At 38.3% G+C, this 24,701-nt stretch overlaps 1 protein-coding gene across 1 annotated transcript in view; it reads left to right on the top strand.

Annotated features, from left to right (window-relative positions):
• The window catches only part of DOCK8 (dedicator of cytokinesis 8), a 97,462-nt gene that overhangs the window by 41,325 nt on the left and 31,436 nt on the right, over positions 1–24,701 (top strand). Inside the window, exons 12-25 of the mRNA XM_053969014.1 lie at positions 529–662; positions 888–981; positions 2,130–2,292; positions 8,907–9,024; positions 11,435–11,505; positions 12,186–12,324; positions 13,855–13,956; positions 14,687–14,782; positions 15,919–16,153; positions 17,113–17,277; positions 19,040–19,215; positions 20,983–21,078; positions 22,022–22,117; positions 22,908–23,057. Of these exons, the coding sequence (XP_053824989.1) occupies positions 529–662; positions 888–981; positions 2,130–2,292; positions 8,907–9,024; positions 11,435–11,505; positions 12,186–12,324; positions 13,855–13,956; positions 14,687–14,782; positions 15,919–16,153; positions 17,113–17,277; positions 19,040–19,215; positions 20,983–21,078; positions 22,022–22,117; positions 22,908–23,057 (1,835 nt within the window). The remainder of the gene's footprint in view (positions 1–528; positions 663–887; positions 982–2,129; positions 2,293–8,906; positions 9,025–11,434; positions 11,506–12,185; positions 12,325–13,854; positions 13,957–14,686; positions 14,783–15,918; positions 16,154–17,112; positions 17,278–19,039; positions 19,216–20,982; positions 21,079–22,021; positions 22,118–22,907; positions 23,058–24,701) is intronic.

Genomic DNA, 24,701 nt, shown 5'->3' with positions numbered 1-24,701 from the left:
GTTATTCATTCTGGCATCAAAAGTGAATCACAGATTCAAAGTTATGTCTTCTCAGCTTTCCTTTTCAGTCCTCAAACACATACACATTAAATTGTGCTCACCATGTTGTCTCTGCATATTTATTTTTATGTCTGCTAAATATTCTTTCATGGTTTAGGCCAAATTTTCACTGAACACTGGCTTTGTAGAAGTAAAATTCCCTTTGCCTATGGAGTTAGCTAGCAATACTGAGCAACCAAGATACCAAACATATCAGTTTGGTAGGCAGGACCATTGTTCAATATGCTTTACAACCCATGAACTAAAAATTTTAAAAACTTTTGCTCTGCAGCAGCAATAATGTAACTTCAATGTCCTAGTGTTCCACTATTTCACACAGTCTGAAATAAAAGAAGCAGAATGTTTTACGTGCTCTATCCTCTGATGTTTGTGAGATTTTTCTGTGATTTTCTAGTGTATTCTGAGAATCTTTGTACTGCAGCAAAAAGCAAAAAACAAGATGATGATACAGTTAATTTCCCTTTGAAGGGAAAGATTCCAGTAGTGACAAGAAGGCAACACTGCTACAGGCAAGAAGGCTTTCTGAAAGAAGTTTCAACTCAGAGGATCCAGCATCAAACTTCAAAACAATCTCTCTGACCCTTTACACCTTCTATAAACAGGTACTGGATTCTCTTTAGTTCTGATTTCATAAGACATTTTTTATCTATGTAATGTGAATTGTGTTGGGGAAAGCTACCAGTTATATTTGTGTGGGGACAGAGGACAACTGCAGTCAAGTAAACAGTAACCCACTTGCTTTGTATGCCTCAAGGACATGGTTCACTTCTGAACCTTTTGTCCATTCTATGAAGTATAGGTACTGATTTTTGTCTTTCTCTTGGAAGGAAGGAGACAGGCTCAGTGATGAAGATCTGTTTAAATTTTTAGCTGATTTCAAAAGATCATCTTCCTTGCAAAGAAGAATCAAGACTTTACCAGGTACATAATTAATTTTGGATGGAAGGTGTTATATGCATTTTTCTCCCCTAAACTATTCTGTAAATTTCAAACCCAAAATGTATTTGACTTGGGTTTAAAACCTATAATATGTGCCATTATGGAACTTCCTGGGTTTCTGGTGTCTACCTGAACACAGATGCTTTTGATTTTTTTTTTTCTGCATGAATGAGTATGGAGATTTAGATCTAGCTTGATATTTTTTAATTATTTGTTTTTCTCCCTAATTTACAGCGTACCTACTGGATATCTTTTGTTATTATTCAAACAATTTAAAGACAGTTCTTTAAAGCAAATTTCTAGGATCCTTGCTACTTCCATGCAATGCTTTGAAACTGTTCATATTTTATAGAGAGAGATTAAAACATGTACACATTTCATCTTAGCTTGATATTAGACTCAGCATTAGTTAACAAAGTAGAGAAGTATAGGCAGTGTTTAGCTACTGTCTAACACCTGACCAGCTTAATTTTTCTTTTTAAGTAAATTACAGTTCAACCTCTTCTGCATTGTGGAGGAACCTTAAAAAATATGAACTGAGGGCAAAGCTGTTTTTCCGTTTTAGCTGATTGCCAGAAATGACAACTCTGAGCTCTACAAACGGTTTTAAATTACCACAGCAGAGAATTTAAATTTGAAGTCTGTTTATAATGGGGTAAATGTTATCAGTATTAACTGTGTAACTGCTCACCACAGAAAGCCTAGCTTTCCTGGTGGGTGGTGCCTGTTTTGTCAGAGATTAGTCTGAGCAGAATCTGAGGGGGAGGGGGAGTAAGAGAGAACTGTATTAGACAGCACACCTTTTGTTTGTCTCCCAGTTCTATTATTTGTGTGTGAAAGACACTAGAACATCAGCCAGCATATAATATTCCTTCTTTTTTTGCATTTCCTTTGGAACAGTACAGGGTAGACTTAAGGAGCTATGTGTTGCCCTGATTGTGAAGGGATGTGTGTAGGCTACTTACTCTGTATCCTTCTTATGTACCTATGATTTCCTTCTCATGCAGCTCAAGAACCAGTTCTTTTTTCTGCACTGTTGCTATGTAACCTTACATATTGTGTTAATTTTTTTTTATTATAGATTGATCAGTTTTAAATTTTTGTTAAGATTTTGTGATTTAATTTTAAAGGAACACTTAAAGTGGAGATTTCCCCAGCTCCAGAAAACATTGGTTATTGTCTGACACCAGAACTACTCCCAGTGAAGCCATTTTCAGAAAACCGTAATCGCCCTCTCAAAGAGATTTTGGAATTCCCAATTAGAGAAGTGTATGTTCCCCACACCATTTATAGGTAAGAAATAGCATATATTTTTAACATTTATTTGAAAAATATGATTCAGATTCTTTTTCAGAAGTAGAAACAAAAATTATTTTTTAAATGCTAAAGACAATGTGTTGGGCTGATGATTTAATCTTCCTAGCCATTACAAGATAAAATACCTGCATGATATTCCATAATGTGTTTACTGATCTAATTGTGCTGTCTTTTGAAAAATTTTCTGTAACATTAAAAAAAAATCTCCTTTAACAATTGTCATTGATTTAGCATCTATCTATCTATCTATTGATCTATCTATCTATCTATCTATCTATCTATTCTCCTTTGTGTTTATTTGGTTTGGGGCTTTTTTTTCCAGTAGATCTGATTATAATTTTTAACACGTCTGGTAAATTTTTATGCTCAGTTGTTTCTATTGTTAATTTGAGTCATCTGGGAATCTGAGGAAATAATGTATTGCTCTATGAACTTTTTAAATATGATGAGTACTCTACGCTATGTAATTTAATTTCTTTAAATCTGTTCTGTTATGATTGTTTCAAGGTGATCACAGAACTCAGTAGCATGCAAGTGAGAAATTCCAATAATTTATTTCTTAATAATCTGGAACACCTGAGTGTCCTGTAGGAAATTAACAGCAGAAGAATATGTTTCAAGATGTTTGTGCAGTATTTCATTGCTAGTGAGTGGTGTTGTAGTAATAGCTAACAGTAATTCTGATGGGGTGTATTGCAGTATTATAGATACAGAAATATCTTGAAATAATGACTTTCATCAGACCATTGTGTTGGTCAAGACAATGGACCTTCTAACAAAAATAATACATGATGCTATTCTAAGGGGGATTTCTGATTCCTAAAACAGTAGCTAGATACTGTATCGTATTAATGGCAAAAATGTGACTACCAATAAGGAATCACAGAATGAAGGCCCAGAATAAAGCGATGTAAAGCTTACTCATTTCTTGCAGTGGGAATTAGCAAAGAGCCAACCGCTGACCCAACCCAGGAGGAGAGAAGGACAAGACTTGTGGTTCTGTACAACTCAGAACTGCACCATGGCAAACTAATTTGTTCTGGGGAGATGATCCACACCTTCACAGTAAACTAGAGATCTGTTTGGCTGCTGGTGACACCTGGATTTGTGTCTCAGCTTTAAAGGAAAGCAAAAAGAGGAAGTGGCAAATCTTATCTTACAGTAACAACTTGCAGTGTGGTGTCAGCAGGAAATAAGTAAGCCAGTTTGGCTGTAGCCTCATTAGAAGTTTTGGAGGAGTTACTCCTGGGCTCTGCCGCAATTCAGTGGTATTCAATCTTCCGAGGGCAGCTCACAGCACCAGTACAGTAAAATGCAGAGTTATGGTACCTCTTTTCTGTGTATCAAAGATAGAATTGGATGGTGGTAGAACTTTAATGCAGACATTTCTATAGGGAAAGTAGTTTTTATAGAATTGAAAGTGGAAATGTAAATGAATGTGAGCAAAGATGCCTCTTTTTTTTTAGTTTATTGAAAAAATAAGACAGAATTTTAACTTTTCTACTCATTGTCTGGCCCCAGTAATTGTCAATTCCAATGTGCAGTCTCACAGTGTCTAAAGGTCTGCTTTTGACAAAAACCATGAGTAATTACTGTGTTTCTGAGCTGTAACAACAGCTGAGTCTGCACAGAATATTCTCCCTTTAGTTCTCAACAGGTTCTCACTTCTGCAGGCATAATGAATATCAAAGCCACCAGACCGAAAATTAATTTGTGCTTCTCCTAAAGCAAATTTGGGTGTCTCCACACCATCCTTCCATTGCCAGGGTGTCTGTACTGAATACATACATCCACATTAGAGGAAATGCTTGCTTCCATCTCTGTTGCCCTTCTCTGGGCACACTCCAACACTTCCATATCCTTCTTGGAGTGAGTGGCTCAGAAATGCATACAGGATTTAAGGTGCAGCCTCACCTATACTGAGTATGGGAGGTCAGTCCCTGTCCTGCTCCTGCTGGCCACACTATTGCTAGTACAGGCCAGGATGCCATTGGCCTTCTTGGCCACCTGGGCACTGCTGGCTCATGTTCACCATGAACATGATGTCACCAGCACCCCCAGGGCCTTTTCCTGTGGGCAGCTCTGCAGCCACTCTGCCCCAGCCTGTGGCACTGCCTGGGGTTGTTGTGACCCAAGTGCAGGACCCAGAACTGGCCTTGGCCCAAGAGTAGACCTCACACCACTGGCCTTGGCCCATGATCCAGCCTGTTCAGATCCCTCCATGGAGCCCTATGACCCTTTCCTTAATTTAACTGCCATGCAATTCTCGTTGCTTGGTTTTCAACACAGTGAATACCATTTTGAGTCTGAGATTAACCCATAAGGAGTAACTGGATTTGTAATAGAGCCAAATACAAAGTGTTTGATGTTATTTTATTTCCTTTCTTCTCTTCTGAAAAGTAGAATCATCCTGTCTTACTTAAGCAATTTGATAGCATTTAGTCATAGATGTGAGTCAAGGCTTCCTAGGGCCTTCAAGGTGATTTAGTATTTTCTAATTTTTAGATGTAAGTCTACAAACCATAGGTGCTATACATGGGGGGGTAGACACTGGGGGGAGAGGTTGTCAAAGGTATTTCAGAGGGATGAATTGTTGGGTTTTTTGTTTTAGTTTGTTTTTTTGTTTGCTTGTTTGGTTTTTTTGTTTGGGGTTTTTGTTTGTGTTTTTGTTTTTGTTTTGTTTTTTTTGGTTTTTTTTTTTTAATAGCTTTTTCCTTTGTGAAAGGAAAAATGGAGCCTTCTGTTATAGTCTTTGAACTCAGGTCTTGCAAGCTTTTTTTTTTAGTGGTGAAATGCCATTATTTTAAATGATGCTATTTCTGATTTATGCTAGAGAGATCAGCCAGCCCACTTTCTTTGTGCACTGTGAAATTGAGCACTTCTTTTTGTTGTGTACTTACATTTCTTTAATAAAAATATTTCCCTGAAATTGTCAAAACATTCCAAGATTTATTTCTTTCATACCCCTCTATTTTTAATAGGAAAAATCATATAATTTAAAGTTTGTTTGTCATTTTATTTTCTCATTAAATATTAATGAAAATTATGCTGTTTACTGCCACTATGAAATGTTGGTGCTGAGGAAGAAAGATTTGTCACATCACTTCAGCAGTAACTCAGCTTAACCAGGCACAGGAAGTCCTGCTTATGTTAGGGGTAGTACCTAACGCTTAGGGGATTTTTGAAGGAAGGGGGAAAAAAACCTTTTCTTTGTGGTTTCATTTCATTTAATTGCAAACCACTTAGCAATGTTCTCAGACTTGCTGTAGTCTGCAGTGTGAGCTGGAGGCCTATGCTTTGGTGGTAATCATTCTACCCCATCCTTGACTGGTTTGAGATGAGGAAAGGTTGTTGATGAATGACAGTATCTCACTCCTGTTATTGCCCTCATAGCATTATTTACTCCTCTCTGCCTCTCTGCCTGTGGAAGCCAGAGAGAACATGTTTACTACATGTGAGTCTTCTAAGGGTCCTTTGGTCTAGTTTTACATCTGTTCACCAACTCTTCAGATGATCCAAAATTTTAGCAACGTGAGAAAAATCATTCAAACTATTTTCCAAATTACTCATCCTATAATATGGAATTTATGACTCATACACATCCTCTTGCTGAAGTTCTGTCACTGTGCTATTTACCTAGTCAATGACTGACTAGAATGGGTTTCCATGTTTACTTAAGTATTTGTGATGTGCTTTTTATTTTTTAACAATTTTTTTTTCTGAAGACTCCCCACCAAAATTGTGAAAGAACCAACAAATATTGAAAATTGTAACTAATGGGTGCATCAGTGTCTAGTACCGTAAGTTTTAAATGTCAATGTTAACATCACTCCTCACCTACAGAACATTCAGCAGGGGTTACTTGCACATATGTTGAGTTTTGCTCTGTATGGAATTCTCATCACAGTCCTCAGTGAAGATGTCTAATATTCATAAGAAGTTTGAGATGCACTTGTTGACACCTCATACGAGGTGCAATCTAGCAAAGAGAAGGATTCTTTTATGTGCACATATGCACAAGCAGTATTTACAAACACTAAATAAGAATGGTCACAGACTTGAAACTCTGAATAGATTTTATTTTGGCAGAGGATAGGTCTTTGTTGCTTTGCTCATGGGAAGTGATTAAATCACTGCTAAGCCCCATGAAAATGTAGGAAAGTCAGTAAATTTGTATGAGAATTGCCATGTGGTGTCCTGTGTCAGGTTAAGGGGACCCTTAGCTTTCCCAGCATGTAGCTGATTCTGAAATAGTCTCTTACCACTCTTCTGGGTCATTCTTTGACCCACAGAAGCTGTTGGCATTTGTGCCTCACCCAGGACTCTGCAGGCCTTTGGGGCGGTATTCTCAGTGACATTGGGTGTTCTGCCATGGCTTTTGTAGACACACTGTCCCTTGAATAGCTCTTTTGTTTTTTAAGCATATCTGGCTGTATCTGGAGGTAGAGTCCTGCACTTTCTGAAGGGAGAGTGAGGGGAGAAAGTTAATCACACTGACCAGACGTGTTTGCTGTGATGTGTTGCTATAGTTCTGCTCAACGCAGAACCTTGGGGAAGACGCAATGCCTTCTGGAGCCCAGCACATTCTTCTGGGCATCCTATTTGTCCTATTATTTAAAAGACAGCAGTATTTGCTGCCCCAATGCCCCTGCTAACTGCCATGTAAAAATGCTCCTTGTCTTTGCTTCTCCTCAGGCTTTTGGAGTGTATGGATGGAGTGCAGGCAGTAGTACTAAGGCAGTGGTCAGCAGTGGGTTTACAATTCATACCTGTGCGAGGGAACATCTTTTGATTATTGTCTCACTTTCCTGCTTTAGATGTCAGCCATCACTTTCATCTCTGCAGGATATCCAGAGTCAGCATTTGCCTCTGTTCTTCCTCCATGCTGATGGGTTTAATACACATGTAAGCAAGATCCCTAAAACTACTTCAGCATAAGTAGCACAAGCTTTAGCTTTTCAGTCCAGTACTTGTTGGAATAATGCTTCCTCGGTTGTGTAGTCAGCAGAGAGGTCTCTGTGTTTTTACATATCTTTCATCTCAAGTCACTTCTAAAACTAAAATCCAGTGCTCAGGTACATTACATAGATTTGTGACATCTTGTCCTAGGCTGCAGATTAATGAAGCAGTGGCTGTATTATTCAGCCTTCCCTACATGTATTTCTTCACTTCTGGCAGATGTAGTATTGACAATATCCTTCATTTAATATGTCAGTCCCCCAGGTATAATTCAGTAGAGGTTACAGATATATTTTGCTCTTTCACTTAGCTTTCCTTGACATCATCTAGGAGAGAATTTGGCAAAGCAAATTTGCACATAAGATAGTAAGGAAGAAATTGCATTAGTGTGACAGGCAGAAATACCATTCTGAATGAAGGGAAAGGCAAGTTAAAAGCAATTTTTTTTTTTTACTAAGGAATGCCATGTGCCATGTAGCGCATGTTGGTTGAAAAGAGTAGCTTGTACTGAGTAATTGAATGGTACTGTCATGTTGCAACACATGGAAATCAGAAGAAGAAACCACAGTTTTCCTGGTCTTGGCATATAGTAAAGGGAAGATGGACTGTCTGACTTATTGACAATATTCTCCAAGGCTGCTTGACTTTTTCAGCTGATGATGGTACTGAGGAGATATCTGTGATAAGGACAGTACAATTCTGTGTGCAGCTTCTGACTGCCACAGACAAAAAGAAATCTTGAAAGTTCATGAGCAATTCTCATTGTTTTTCACTGAAAGTCAGCATGATTCCTCCAACACTAGTATTATTCCTTACACTCAGAGGACAAGCAGTGAGAATCCTATATCAGATGGGGAAAACAATTCAGTAAATATACATAATCATGATTCCAGAATCTGTGTATAATCCAGGTATACCTGAAATCTGAGATTTGCCATAAACTTCACCAGAGAAAAATCTTTCTATTAATATTTTTACTCTTCTATTGGAATTATACATCAGAAAACTACCTATGCTGTCAAATTCCCCACAGAAATTAAATGTGCTTTTTATGCTTAGAAATATGTTCATGTACAGACGTTAGTAAACAGTAAAGTATGCTATATTTCAAAGCATTATTCATATTCATTACTAATAAGAGGTAGCTTATAGAATTACTGTTTCAAATCTTCTTATTTGTATTTACTCAGGTTCATTGATACTGCTTTTTGGTTTGTATAACCTTCTTTTTTGCTTTAAGCTACGAATGTATGAACTTCAGTTGTTGATTTCTTTGTTTTTATCGCCTCTGAGGATTCTTTTCCCCTTCCAATATCTGTTTATTCACATCTGAGAAAGGAATTGCTTTCTTGAGAGATTCCTGCTTTTCATTACATCAAGCAAAGATAATTGTTTGTTTGTAACAGAACATAGCTTAGTGTAGGTGAAACCTTAAACATAGGATGTTCTATGTGTCACACAAAGAAATCTTCTTTTATGTGTGGACTTTTGAAATTTAGTTCTGACAGATCTTTCACTATGTAGGTGGAATTGAAGGACAGGGAGAGGAATGAGCAAGACGCTAATTTGTGCGCTTAATTTTCAAAGAAGAATGCTTGCCATTTACCAGTTCTTCCTTATCTTTCTTCCAGAAATCTCCTCTATGTTTACCCTCAGAGGCTGAATTTTGCTAACCGACTGGCTTCTGCAAGGAACATTACCATCAAGATCCAATTTATGTGTGGTGAAGACCCATCCTGTGCAATGCCGGTAATAAATGCTGAGATTTCTTAGCAGGCTTTTGCTTACATGCATTCCTGAGAAACCTCTGACAAGAGAAGTCATTATTTACTTCCCATCAACACAGTTTGTAGTGGGGACTTAGGAAGCCTAACACAGAGAGCTTGAGAAGCTTTCATTCTCATCCTAAAGCAGAGCTGTACTCCTTATCCACAACAAAAAAGACTTGTGATTCTAGTGCAACCAGAGGCATGTTGCTCTCTCGTATCTAAATCTTCCTACCCTATTTTCAGAAGAATGACATAATATTACATCAGTATCATGCTGGAATTTCTAAGGGTAAAATTCACAGAGCTTCAGAGACCTTTTAAGAATGATATAGTCTATTTTGCAGGGTAACTCCTCTGCATGCACTATGTTTACACAAGTGCTCAGGTATTACACTGGAAGGTAAAAGTTGGGATCTTCATTCCATATGCTCATTATGCTTGAGCATAAATGGATGCACAATCATGCTGCATAGGTAGAGATTTCCATGTTTGAAACACACTGTGTGTTAGGGCATACATGTATACTACTAGCAGAGCAGACAGTCCTATCTACGTTCAGGTTATTCAGCATCTCTCACTGTAAGATCCTTGTCATGGTTTGACGCTGGTGCAATGCCAGCGCCCCTGTGAAGAGCGCCCCAAGAGACCTGCTTCAGCAACTACTAGCAGAGGAATAGAGTGAACAGAAAAAAGCTGAGGAGGGTGTGGTGATGCCCTCTGTCTTCAGAAAGGAGATCTCTGTTCTCGAGACCCTCAGCCCCAGGCAGGGGGAAATGGGGGGGACTCTAGTCCCAAAATGAGAAACTGAACTGTTGTTTCTTTTGGTCCTTAGCAAAGCATCCTTAAAGGAGCCCTATGGGCCGTCTGTCCATGCACAGTAATAAGACCACTGTAACACAAAAAAGAGAATGTCACACTAGCAGATTTTCTCCAGGCAGTGCCATGTGTAACATTGAAACGCAAAAAGTAGCAATTGTGTTTCCTAAGAGTCTATAGTGCAAGAGAGACTCCTCTCTCCCTTAATAGACTGCGTATTAATTATCTAAAAGGTAATAACTTGATTAAAGGTCCAAGTTGTGTCTCACTATAGTTTATTAAAGTTTGAACAGAAAGAAGAATATTTTTTAAAGTTTTCATTCTAAATTTAGTATGCATCTTTTATCATAGTAGTAGCTTAATAAAGTTAGATCTTTCTCCTTTATTTCTAATCTTAAACCTACTCTACTCTATTCCTAATCACATCTCACAGCATTTATTTAAGAAAAGTACATTTTCATAAAGGCACTGGCATTGCACCAGTGTCAAATCATTCCAATCCTCTATTCAACTTTACCAAGATTCAGAGGTTCGGTTTGAAGTGTTCTAACCCAGATGCCTGCTTCAGCCTGATTTTTTTTCTATTTTCAAGACATTGTTTTTGGCTACTTGAGAATGACATTGAGACAAAAATCTTCTGTGATTTTATGTGTTGGAGAAGGAAAACAATGAGTGGAAATATTACATTGAGGAATCTTTAGTATAACAATCTGTTGGACAAAGGACTATCACCCAACCAGCCTTTATCAGTGTGCTGACATTGTTTAGTATATACTTCACAACCCTTGCTCCACATAACCTGTGGATGTGAAATCAGAGCATCAGCAGTGTTTCCCAAGCTACATTTCTTCCAGAGCTAGAGCTGTGCGATGTGAATGTAATACCTTCTTTTACACAATACTTCATTTTTGATTTCTTTAAACTCTACCTGTGTTATGATTAGGTTTTGAAAAATAGTTAGGACAGACACAGTTAATCTGTCTTCTCTCTCCACTGTAAGTGACCTTCCTCTCAATACATATATAATGGCTTGCACAGTGCAGAGATTCTTGTCTAAGCTCATCTCCCTATAAATTATTTGATTTCAAGGCCTTACCATAGACATGTGTCTTAGGAAAGCAAAACTAGCACCAGAAATGCCTATTTTTCTTCATTGAATTTAAAGGTACTTTGGACCTCTAAGGTAAGGCGAGATCTATCTCACCTTGAATGAGCAGGTTACTGGAAAACAAAACTCCTAAATATAGATTTTATTTAACTTTTTAGATAAAGACAGTGTTACAACATGTAAGTGGCTTACCACAATTTTTTTTTCCCTATGATTCCCAGGCTTTTAGTTCATGACTAAAGAATGTGATGTGAAGTAGTCAATGGCTTAGAAATAACTGCTCCATTTTCCTGGTGTTTTACCCTGAATGGAGTGTGGGAAAGGTGCTTGGTAATAAGACATTTATGCCAACAAGCTAAAATAAAATTGAGGAGTCATTTTAAATCTTTAGAGACTGTCTTAAAATTTAGACAAGATGATGACAAATAAATGCTATAGTCCTGATTTTCTATTCTTCTTAATATAGGTAATTTTTGGGAAATCTTCAGGTCCAGAATTTGTCCAAGAAATATACACAGCTATTACATATCATAATAAGTAAGTGTTGTTACTATCTATTCACACAACTTGAGAAGTATTCATCATGATCTCTGCACGTAATTGTTATCCTACATAGTTCATCAAGGAATGCCATTTTAAACATTTATGTTTTGTGCAATTTGTCATACCTAATTTGGATTGCTACTTTCATTTACATAAGTGGTTGTTGTAGAAGCAACCTTTGCTTTTCTTGTTTGAAGCTTTTTAGTAGTTGAGAATATTTCTACTATGAAGATTAAGGAACAGGAACAGGAAGCAGCACAACTTTTAAAATCATTCACTTCAGTGAATTCATAGATTCAAAAGAGCTGAAGGGACACTTCATTCTCACAAATGAGAACTTGGGATTTAGGATTTGCAGAATACTTATGCAAAAATCCAAAACAGAGATTGAAACCTAGTGATACGTGGAAGCTGAATCTGTCCAGCTGATACTGTTTGCTTCTGATTCAAATCTGTAGATTGTTCATAAATATAACTTCCAGATTCATAATGTATAAAAATATTTCAAGTTCATAAAAATGTGTGTGTATATATATGTATACTTTGTTTAATTCAGCTCTGTTTTCAGGATTTATCTGGTTTAATAATCATAGCATCTAAAAGCCAACTGGCAAATTTGCCTCTTGCTCAGTCTTACACTTACGCTGGGAACATGCTTGGCATTTTTTTAACAGATCCCCTGACTTTTACGAAGAAGTGAAAATTAAGCTGCCAGCAAAACTCACAGAGAAACACCATCTACTGTTCACATTCTATCACATCAGCTGCCAACCAAAACAAGGAGCATCTGTTGAAACCCTCCTAGGGTATTCAGTAAGTTCCATGTGATATATAGGAGTGGGGGTGTGTGGGTGCGTGTATGTGCATGTCTATGTGTATCCCATGCAGACTCTCTGCTTATCAAGAATTTTGTCATTTATTCCTTTTCTGGTTATGGCAATACATCAAAACCAGTGGAACATCTGAGTGTGAATTCATAGAAACTAGGTGCCACCTGAGATGTGTTACATCCTTATCCTATAATTTTACTGTGTTAACTCTCTTTGTACTTAATGAATTCACTTGAACCAACCGAAATATGCAACAGCAACTAAATATTTGCAACAGCAATACTTTATAGCACATAATCTCATCCTGTTAGACTCTATTTATTGCAAAAAAAAAAATCCCTAAACCATACATAATTACAACTATTACTGTTACCATGTTCATACATGAGGTAACGGCTAATGTAATATTTTTATTTAGGTTTTATTTAGATTTATTTAGGTTTTTATTTAGAATGACACTTCATTTCTGTTCTAAATTGTCTTTTATCCACATAAAAATTTAAAAACCAGAAATACTCCAAAAGCTAAAATGTAATTCTCTTGCCTTCTTTATCTTCATGTTGAGATTAGAATGTCTTAGGTTAAGAAGTCTCTCTGACCATTTTCTTTATCAAATGGCAATTTTAAATTGAGAGATTTTAATATAAAAGGAAAGAATTGAAGATGATGATGCTTCAGATTTGAAAATGTCCTAGAGCTTTGATCAGCAATTGAAATGTGGAGCCAGACAAGTACTTTCCATGTGTTCTTGCTAGGAAATTTGGGAGGCCATTGTATTTGTGTATTTTTAGTTGTTTGCTTGTTTGTTTCTTTGTTGGCTTTTGGAGTTTTTAAACCACAGTACTGAGAATCCTTTCAAATGGGCTTTTTTTTAATGGACAGTTATAGTCCCAGCAATGTTAGTGGGATTGTTGAGAAATAAATTAGTTCAGGACCAAGATTTGACATAGGTGAGGACCAAATTTTCAAGTTTTTGTTCACCTAAATTCAAAATGTTTCCGCCCTGTGATATTCAAATGCCCAGGCTCTTTCAGACTTGAATAAAAAATTAAATGTGTCCGAATATCAATGCAGGGGTATGACAAGTCAGTCTGGCATGGTGATCACAAGGAAGATGTTCAATTTAAGCCCAGAAAAGCTTTAGCTGTTGATTTGCTTCAATACCAAGAATTGGTGTATTCAAGATACATGAATTTTTAAATCAAAATGCAGATTCCACTAAATCCTTCTGATAGGATTTATTAGAAAAATGTGTGACACACATGAGAAGCTCTGTGTTTGTTTTCTTCAAAAGAGATGGTTTATAAAGCAGTCTTGTACATTTTTCTACAGTAGCTATCAGCTATCTTTGAATTTTAAAATACAAAGAAATTACTGTTGAATGGGTTAGAGCAGAGAAGCTTGGGTCAATATCTCATTTGTTGTTTTGTTGACTGTATCTAACAAATTAAATAAATAGGTCTAACCATATATCATTAGGAATATTGCTGTGTTTTCTCTTCATTTGTTTCAGTGGCTGCCAATTCTATTAAATGATCGTCTTCAAACTGGACATTATAGTCTTCCTGTTGCATTGGATAAACTGCCTTTACACTATTCAATCCAGTCTCCTGAGGTAACAAACAAAATTATTAAAAGGTAGTATTTTCCTAATGTAGGAGAACAGCATAAGTGTTTTACAAACTAACATTGCTGTCTGCTGGTAAGCAGTGCCTCTTTTTGTTCTTTAGAAGGGGAAAGTCTGAAGTAAAATGTTGTTGTTATTATTGTCACTGGTGTTAATATTTTATATCATTATACTGTTTATTAACAGTGTATGCAAGCAAATTCTTGTAAATTGTCTAATCAGGGACACATTTGTTTCAAGAGTGTCAAGGCAATAATTCGATTTCTTCCACAGGATAATTTGGGGTTTTTTTCTGTGACTTTGTGGGAGGGAGAGTAGAAATGGAGCAGAAATACATGCCCTCTCAGAAAACATGGCATGTAGGAAACTTGTCTGGGGGTTTAAACTGCACTACATAACCATGGAATGCCTTTGGCAATGCTTTGACTAGGAAATTTTAGCCTTAACAATATCCCATGAGAAGATGTATACTTACATGGTCTGTGCTAGACATCCAGCAGAAATTCTCTAAGTATCCCTGTTCAGTGCATAAGCTTCTGTCCAAAAGTCTATGAGAATAAGGAGATACTTAGCTGTCATCCTCTGTGTGGCATTAAATTTGTATGTCTAAAATGAAGTGAATAGTGGGAATACCCTATAGACCCTCATGTAAGCAGACTTTTTGTTTGAGCATTAATAGGAAGATAATAATTCCCATATTTTTTTTTTTCCATCACAGAAAATTCCATCTCAGACACCCCCTATAAAGTGGGTTGAAGGACACAAGGGCATTTTCATTGTTGACATTCAAGCAGTGTCATCTGTTCACACCCAGGTAATGCATCAGCAGTAACATACAGCTGTAGTTTAATTTCAAAGAAAATTCAGATGTCCAGGCCAATTTAGCAGGTTTATGAAACTGAGGTGTTTCAGCCCACACAGTTTATAAAAAATTTAGGAGCTATGGAAATAATCTGATATCCTCCGAGAATGAAATCCTTTGGTGAAATTAAATCTGTTAGGGAAGTGAACAAATGAGCACTCCTGGCAGCAAGTCACATGGAGCAATAGGGAGCCTGGTGTCCTCTCAGCTCAGCAGGGCTCAGCTCAGGCTCAGCTCAGCTCAGCTCAGGCTGTGATTGAAAGGTGCTGGCAGGGCACAGTCCCAGTTTCTGCAGTCAGCATCTTCTGTTCTTCAAGGCTAGTTCAGACAGTGTGTCCACTGAGCTAGCCAAGTGAACTAGTCCACTGAACTGTCCAAAGACATAACACCTTCCTGCCCCCATTGACATGTTATATGCCACCAGTATGTGTTAAGCAGCTCACTTGTCAATGCCATGCACTTTGGGGACACAAGCTTAGTGCTGGGTGAGACCTCAATGGTTCCCATAATTTAAATGCCATAAGAAATTTGATCTTTGCCCATCTTACTGAGATGCCAGTTTGAGGCAGATCAGCTTTGTTTTGTTTCTGTTGTTTTTCAGTGGCTCTTATCCCTTATCCCATTCTAGTTAAGCCTGGTAAATATGTCCTAACAGCTGAAGGCCCTGTGTTTGAAGCAGGTCCATCACCCCTTTGCAGCATGTTTTTTAAATACAAGTAGGGCATACTCATATGGCACATAACTTGTAGGTAGCTGGAACTCAGGTGTGAGTGGCAGATGGACTATAATGTTTTAGAGTTTTATCAGATAGAAGGAAAAGTATTTTCATTAAATGAAGCAATCAGTTTAGTGAGGGCAATAACTTTCCTGCCTTTAAGCTGATCTCACCACAGTCTGAATTTGAACCAAATGGATAAGCACTGTGACAGCTACTTTACAAGTTGATCACTCAGAGCAGCTACTACTGAAAGCCAGAAGGGCAAAAATCTTTCCTTTCATCCCATGAGGTAATATGATCAGGCTTTTCTTAGCTAGTGCTAGCCTGAAATATATCAACTTTGTTAACTGTGAGTGCACTGTATTTGCAGGACAACCATTTGGAGAAGTTCTTCACCTTGTGCCATTCTCTGGAAAGCCAAGTGACATTCCCCTTTCGAATGATGGATCAGAAGATTACAGAGGCTTCACTGGAGCATGAATTGAAACTCAGCATTATCTGTTTGAATTCTTCACGCCTTGAACCTCTTGTCTTATTTTTGCATTTGGTACTAGATAAACTTTTCCAGCTGGCTGTACAGCCTATGGTCATAGCTGGCCAGACAGGTATTTACTGGTTCATGGCCTTCAAGTGCTTTGCAAGCAACTTTGATATGTGGGGGAAATGGTTGCTGAAATATTCAGGCTTGGATTTATTATTTAGGGTAGCACCCTTTAGAAAGAGTTGTGCTGCTCAAGACAGAGTCTCAGTGCACAATTTAATCAGACTTAACAGAGTTTCTACCTTTTGTCCTTTCCCCCTGAACTTAAGACTCTTAGTCTGTGGTTGGAAGATACATGAAACTGTAGTAATTTACTTATCTGAAAATATAGGTCAGAAAGTGGATTGTGGTTCAGCTTTGTTTGGAATTGAGTTGTTTTGCAAGCAAAACACCAGCAAAATAATTATCTTACAACTGACACTGCTATCTGCATCATATCCTCTGCCCAAAGATCTTTAGACAGAGTTGAGTGAGCACAAAACCAGAGAATACAATAGTGAACACTGGTTTTGTTTTAGTGAGATGCCAGTTGCCCGTAACATATGTTAAGTCTGGAAGAATGGCATACTTGCATACAGTGGTGTGGGTAATTTCCTATCTCATTCAGATAATTAACATCTGTCATCCACTACAATATTTCTGCTAAAGCCTGCTAGCTTGTATTTGTCTGTCAGCTGGAGAGTAATGAGTCTTAGTATTCTGCAAGAAGATAGTTTATAGGAATTATGTGAAGGCTGCTAGAAATGTAATTAACAGTTACATTAAAGTCTGCTTTTATGTAGCACAAAGTGACAGAATACCAGTGATTCGATTGAAAGTCAGTGGGTCTGCTAAAGAGTGTTTTTTGGCCTATGTAGACTTTGGTCTGGTCAGGCATAGCAATTGCTGTCTAAAACCCTGAATTTGTTATTTGTTAAGGACTGAATTGAACCTTGCAAGATTAGTTGTTGATACTACGAATGCTCTCATTTAATTATGTTATACACTTCAGTGCTAACTCTAAGTCTTGCCTTTGCTTCACAGCCAACTTCTCACAGTTTGCCTTTGAGTCTGTGGTTGCAATAGTGAATAGTCTCCACAACAGCAAAGAGCTGAGCAAGGATCAGCATGGAAGGAACTGCCTCCTGGCATCTTATGTGTACTATGTATTTCGTCTGCCAGACCCACAAAGAGAAGTGGTCAAACCAGGTATTGTAGGTGCAAGGGTTGCAGAAGTATTTTTTTTAATTGATACATGCTGTTCAGCATGGTGCTTTTGAGAAAAGGATTTAAGGCACTGACCTGTAAGACAGCAAACACAACTTCTCAGACCCAGACTGTGTACCATTTAAGCACTACACTGTTCTGATATACTATTTTTCTCAGAGGTAGGTCATGAATATCAGCACCGCAAAGAGCAAAATAGATTTGCCCTCATAGTCTCCAGCCCTCAGTTATTAATTTAAGACGAAGGGTTGAGGTGAGAGGTTTCCACAGCTACAAGCAATGTTGCAGCTTCATGAAGATGAATGCAAGAGAAATTGCCTAAACTTTCCTGAACCTTTTTCTAGAAGAATATTTTCATAAGTTAAAATGGCCTTAAGATATCATTTTTTTACTGACCTGTACATAAATAAATTACTTTCCATGCAAAGTAACCTACTGCCAAGTGGTATAAGGCCAAGCTCACCCAATGTCTCCTTTGCATTAAGGATGTCATTAGAGGATAAAATACAGTATGACCAGCAGGTTTAGACAGGTGATCTTTCTCCTCTTCTCAACCCTGGTGAGGCCATACCTGGAGCACTGTGTTCGTCTCTGAGCTCCCCAGTACAAGAGAGACATGAACATGTTGGTCAAAGACGGGCCCAAGGGCCATAAAAATGACAAAAGGGTCTGGAACATCTCTTCAATAAAGAAAGGCTGAGGGAGCTGGGCACTTCAGGCTAGAGAAAAGAAGCCTCAGGGAGGATCTTCAGTGTACACAAAGAGCTGAAGAGAGAGTGCAAAGAAGACAGCCTGGTTGTTTCCAGTGGCACCCAGTGACAAGATCAGAGACAATGGGCACCACTGAAACAGAGTGAACATGAGGAAACACTTCCTCTGAGGGTGACTGAGTACTGGACAAAGGTTGGCCAGAGAGGTTGCCCAAACCTCTCACCTTGGTGATAGTAGAAGGCCATCTAGTTGTAGTCCCAGGCAGCTGACTCAAGGTGACCCTGCTTGAGCAGAGGGGTTGGACTAGATGGCCTTCAGTGGGCCCTCCCAATCTCAACCACTCTGTTATTCTGTTGCAATCATTGTCCTAAACCCTATAGGATTAATTTGATTAATTTGTATAGGCTCAATGATTTACCACAAGCAGCTGTGCTGTGGGAGCTAAAGGTCTGTAGGCCTTTTTCTCTTTTGAGTATTAATTTAAATCCCCCTTGAGGCAAATTTAGACTGATGCTGGGATATGCAAAAATCTGTGAGCTCACATACACTTGGGAATTCTTTGTCCTGGAGAAATAAGCTCTGTGGTGAAACTGAAAACTAGATATCATTTAGTGAAATTCATGATGGCAGTTCTCCCCATTTCCTTAGATACTTCAAACATGGCATTAAATCATGTGTTGAAGGTGGTATTTTGTGTTTAGGACTGTGAATATTGTCTTAATCTACAGCAAATTTAAAAGAACTGATGGGAAGAAAGAGCTATTGTAATAGTGGTGATACTTAAGTAGCCCTATTACTCTTTTGGTACTGCTTGTGCAATGACTCTGTTAGCTGTTGACTGGGATAATATCTGTAACTTCTCTTTCAATGCCTGTGTAGATTGTTAATGAAGCAGTTGGTAGTGGGTTTTTCAGGAGCTTTATTCTTTTCAAAATGCTGATGTTATAACACCACTGAGCAAAAACAGCTTGAACCTGATGTTTGTCTCATATATATGTCCTTCAGTCTTAATTCAAGCATCTCACTATGGCAGGTGGAGGCAGCAGTGCCGTTTCGACAGAATCTCGTTATTACACTTTTGGACGCACTTCCGCAGTGTCTGTTGGAAGTAAACTCCTGCAGAGCCGAGTGATAAGCTGCAGCAATCCTGACATCACTGTTACACAAGCTGCTACTGATGAGGAGGTCAAAAACATCATGTCATCCAAGGTAAGAGAATAAGGTCAAATATATGAAGAATGTTATGGTGCAAAACTTAATAATCTAGATTTTGTCTTAGAGGGTTGGATTTGCTCCTTGTAAATGAACTGTATGTATCACCAGAAGTATATTCTGTTTATCTGATTTGGCATAAATACATGTAAAATCCCATTGCAAAATTCTGATTCAGTGGAGAGCAAGAGGTATCTCTTGTTTGTAGCTTAGACACTTCACAGAGGCATTTGCTTTTTTTGATTTGCCTCACTCTACTGTTATTCCAGATTTTAACTTCTGTTCACAGCTGGTGACCTGGTCTGGTCCAAGTTGCAGAGTCAGTGCAGCCACAGAGCCACAGACCTTTCTTCCTCTTTTTGTTTGGTGTTATATAGCTTCCTATTAAAAAAAAAAACAAAAACAAACAAAAACAAACAAACAAAAAAAAAAAACAAACAAAAAAAAAAAAAACAAAACAAAAAAAAACAAAAAAACACCCACAAAAAAAAAAAAAAACACCACAGTAAGTAGTCAATTATATGACAGCAGCCCCATAGCTTTATATCAGCTACAGTGCAGATGCTATGTGCATCATTTGCACCTGAGTCTTTCCAAATACTTCATTCAACCACAGAGTGAAATACAAGCTTCCTCTGCATTCTCAACCACTGCTACATATACCTCCAATGGCTTGCAGGACAGAACAGTCAACAGCATCCTAGAGGAAGGATCTTGTTTCTCTGATTGGCACCAGATGCTTGCTGGTCTACAGCATCCCAGCCCATCTCAGAGCTTTATGAGAATGACTGTGTGTCTGGGGAAACCAAAACCTAGAGTTTGCCACTCAGCTGGAGCTGGGAAGCTATGCCTCTGGCAAAAGCAGGATTTTTTCCCCTGTGCAAGGAGGCTATTGCTAGTTGCAGCCCTGGCAGAGCTCTACAGTAATACATGTGATGAGGTCTGAACTGTATCCCCCCTTCACTTTTCTTTGAGTGTTATATATGTAAAATATTGCTTCTCAAGCAGGTTATTTTCAGAAATATTTTGAAGTCTTTTCTCTACTGAATGAGCATGTGCCTCTCCATCTAAAATGAATAGGTACTGGTCTTCAGCTAACTAGTAAGATACACAGGCTTTGACTATTTATTTGATTTGTTCATATGCGCATATATATCCATGCATAGCAATTTTTAATAATGTAGATTCGAATTTTATGACTTTTACTCTAATATTCTGTGTCCTAGGGGAAAAAAAAAAAAGCAAAACAGGGCTCAAGGCATTTTTCCAAATTAATACAAAATTAAAGTGCTTGATATTACAGCTTCATGACATTGATAAATGTAGAAATTTACAATTGGTTACTGCCGTTTCACTGCTTCTTAAATTGGCATCACTTTTAATGGAACGAAGAACTTCAAGGGGCTAATTATTTTCGATGTAGAGCCGGGGATAAACATACACCTTTAAAGGGTGAATCGTATCCTCCAAAGTACAGCTGCAATGCTGCCACTGGGCACGCGATGGCAGTGCATTTGCACCCTGCTGCTGCTGCTGCTGCTGTCAGGTGGTCTTCGGACTTGAGTGGGAAGGGGGATGGGAAGAAGGAAACAGAAGAACTGTTTAAATGGATGTGTGTGCTTAGCTAAAAAAAAAAAAAAAAACAACAAACAAACAAAAACAAACAAACAAACAAAAAACCCCAACTGCAGGTGATTTTTTCTCTGATAATTAGATTAAGTTAGTTATGGATTTACTATTATGTATTTCTTCCATGTGCCCCAGCCTGTGGATCACAGCTCCAATCGGATGTCTTACTACATTGAAGGAACAAATGATATGTCAGGCCTTTGTGCAAGCACAAGACCCTCCAATAAAAAGGTAGGCTATGGGTACACATGAGGGAACTCCTTGCAGAACCTGGAGCATCCTGAGCTAGTGCTGGCAATTAGCACTTCTAAATGTGGAGAGGGGAGCAACAGAACAAAATATCAACCAGTTTTATCAAATAAGGAATTAGTGATGAGATATTGAATCTGTGGGTAAACACTACTCAAACTTTTTTGCTTCTGCTCCAGAGTCTTTAGATTCTTTATCCAGGTCAGATTTAGACAAGTAGCAGCCTGTCTAAATCCTCCCTTTGCTCTCTTTCTCAAGGTCTTAGAGCTTAGGTCATTTTCCACTGCTGTTTACCTTTGGATACATGTCTTTACATGTTACAGTAAACTCAATTCAGAAGTATTTGCCTCCTTTTTCTTCTGTAATGAATTATTTTCTTTGTCCCTTTTGTAGCTTTTAGAACCAAGCTTTTTGTAGTCCAGATTTGAATTTCCTAAAAGTTTAGATAGTTGGGTTTATGTGTCTTGTGTTTAGATGTCACTGTAAAAAGTACTGTCTCCAACTAGAAATGTCTGTACAAGGTCTGCTGTGGTTATTGCTCTGTCCTTCTCCTCCACCACAGAGTCAATCTTACTTTTACCTTCTCTCAGAAAAACATGGATGTGCTAAACAAAAATGCTTAGCAGGTAGTGGGAAACATGACTGCTCCCTATCATGTACAGACAATGACCTGAGAATGGTCCAAAGGCATTTCCCTCTTCAGTTATATGCAGTTCTAGATCCACAGAAAAATGGGTGCCAAAGTCTATTTGCCAACAGCATTCACTTTGGTGAAATCTGCCTTCTAATCCTGCAAGAATGCCCATACATCCCCATTTGGCTGCTCACCCTCCAGTGTGGAAAAGTTTCCCTCAGGGAAGATGTTGAAAATGAAAGATGAGTTGATTGAAAAGCCATTTTCCAACAGTCTGTGTTTATTATGTAGCATTTCCATGAGGAACTGGCATTGCAGATGGTGGTCAGCACGGGCATGGTGAGAGAATCAGTCTTCAAGTATGCCTGGTTCTTCTTTGAGCTCCTGGTAAGACTCAACAGTGGTATTTTAAAGTTAGTTAATGGTGGTATGTAGTAGGTGCTCCAGGCACAGATGCAGCTGGGTGCTGACCTCTTCAGTTATTCTGCTCTTTGTAAAGGAGAGGTCTCAAATAATGAAAGTGCAAAGAGTACAAAATAAAGTTCCTCGTATTCACCCTCCTTCCGCACTATGGCAGTGATAGCAAAGCTCTGCATGAACTACATGAGCAGTAGTCCACAGCTTGCAAAACACTGAGAGACACTTATCAACCAAGTCCTTCCTTTTTGATGAATATCTATTCCTATCTTTTCCTTTTTGTTAACAACATGGGAGCAGTGACAAAGTTCCACAAACTCACAGTTCTACAGAGCCCTGCAATGACGCATGTCAGTGGAAAAACTATAATGATTTCCACTATCAGCATGTAAGTAATGCAACATTAGAAATAAGAATTCCACAAATGTCACTCATTGTCTGTCATCATAAAGGACAAAAGTGGCAAGCAGCAGCATTTCAGAAGTCCAGATAAATGGGGTTGCAGGAGGGTGATTATGATTTCAGGTACTGAGAGTATTCATGTATTCACATGAATATGAGCAGTAATCAATATCTGTCTGTATTGGAGCCTTAGACCCTCTGTTGTCATTGTGTAGGATTTATCACAGCAGCTCTGAGAAAATGAGTAATTAAATTCAGGGGAAAGGAAGTAGGAAATCTTACTCTTACAAACAAACTTAAAGCTGTATTTTACCTCCAGTATGGGCATTTTTTTAGTATTCTTTTTTCTGCTTTGCAGATAAAGAGTATGGCTCAGTATGTTCACAACACAGAGAAGCAAGATAACCCAAGAAGAAGCCGGTTCTCTGATCGTTTCAAAGATGATATTACTACTATAGTTAGTGTGATTACTTCAGAGATTGCTGCACTTGTAGTCAAACCACCCAAGGTAAGTGGATTAAATAAGCACTGTGGATCCTTGCTACTCATCCTGTGTTACACTGAGCTACATTTAATCTCATTTCAATATCAGTAGTGTTGCTAGAATTAGGCCAATATTCTCACATGGACCTTAAGTGAGAGCTGTGGGACTGTAAAAGGCAGCCTTGTGCTCTCTTAGCAGACTGTTTTTGTTCAGCTCAGTTCCTCAGCCTTCTTCACACCGTGGCTGCAGTGTACAAAAAGATAATTCCCTTTCCTATTGACAGGAAAGGCTGGACATCCATTTTCAGTTGTAGTAATTCTTTATGCCATGTTAGCCATCACATCAGACTGCAGCCCCATCAGGACTTCATTTTATACCCCTTTGCTGTTACCCTCTATCCTGCTGCATTGTGGTTAATTCCTCATTTGAGTTCTCTGTAACAGTGGAATATGCCTTAGGAAGGCAGTGCTCCTCATGAGTGTTACGAAAGCCAGCCACAAGTGATCTTACCCTTGATCTCTTTAAAGAGACACTGGCCACCTGAAAATTGAAGAACAGAAATAAACCTTAAGTCCCATGAAATTCTTTCTACTTTTAACAAATTGCACTCATACAACAGATTATACAGTTGAAAGAACCACAAACTGTAATTTATATTTTAACATTGCTGCTGTCGGCCTGTATCACTGACACCTCTTTGGACTGGCCAGTAGAAAATGCTAAGGCCACAGAAAGGCACTGAGAGACTGTTCAGTTGTTGTAATCAACTTGTTTTCATGCCCCAGAGCTGCCAAATGCAGCTAGCCCAGTAGAGTGCTCTGAAGCAGGGCAAGGCAGAGCAGCCAGGAGAGCTGGCCTGTCAGGTCACTTTCAAGAAGCTCAGTTTCATAATCCACTTCTACCAAGTGCTGCTGAAGATCAGAAACCGGGAAAGGGCAAGACCAGACAAACTGGGGTAGAGAATGACAGAATGGATGGTCACTGTTCACCAAAAGATTGTTCTTGAAGCTCAATCCATTGGTGTGCTTCTGTGATAGCCACATGCAGAGAAATAATTTCCACAGAAATGTTTACCTAAGCCATCAGTGCCTTTTTTTTTAAATACATTGTGAAATAAAAATTCATTACAATAAAAATGCCTTAACAGAATTGTAGGCTTTGCAAATAAATTAGTATGTATGGCTTCCTCACAAAAAATACACAGATTTTTGTGGGCTGTTAATTTAATTCTCATATTGATAGAATGGGCATATAGAACCTGATTGTGTGTGAAAATCTCACTGTTGTGTTTTTGGAATTAGGGCTACTGGTTAGGTGTACAGAGTAGTAGGCAAAATATGTCTGATTTTTAAATCCAAGAAGTGATAATTGATGTTTCAATACATGGTTGAGCATGACAGATTGCCCTGGATTTTTACAGCAATATGTCTGGCATATGCTTGCCTGCCCTATAATGTAGTGGAAAATCATGTTTTTCTTCATTGTAGAAAAACATTTTCCTGTGCAAATTCCAGATTGTAGAGAATGTATATATTCCTGAACAGCAACAAAAGGCTTGAAAAATGAAAAAGTGAATTGTAGCCACCCTGAGGTGCTGCACACCTGTTGTCACTAACCAGAGGTGCCAGTACAGGCAATATTTTTCTCAGTCATCTCCTTTGTCAGTTT

The sequence above is a fragment of the Vidua chalybeata genome, chromosome Z, assembly GCF_026979565.1.
Source record: "Vidua chalybeata isolate OUT-0048 chromosome Z, bVidCha1 merged haplotype, whole genome shotgun sequence".
Lineage (NCBI taxonomy): Eukaryota > Metazoa > Chordata > Aves > Passeriformes > Viduidae > Vidua > Vidua chalybeata.
The sequence above is the reverse complement of the archived record's forward strand: the minus strand, read 5'-3'. Positions and strand labels throughout refer to the sequence as shown.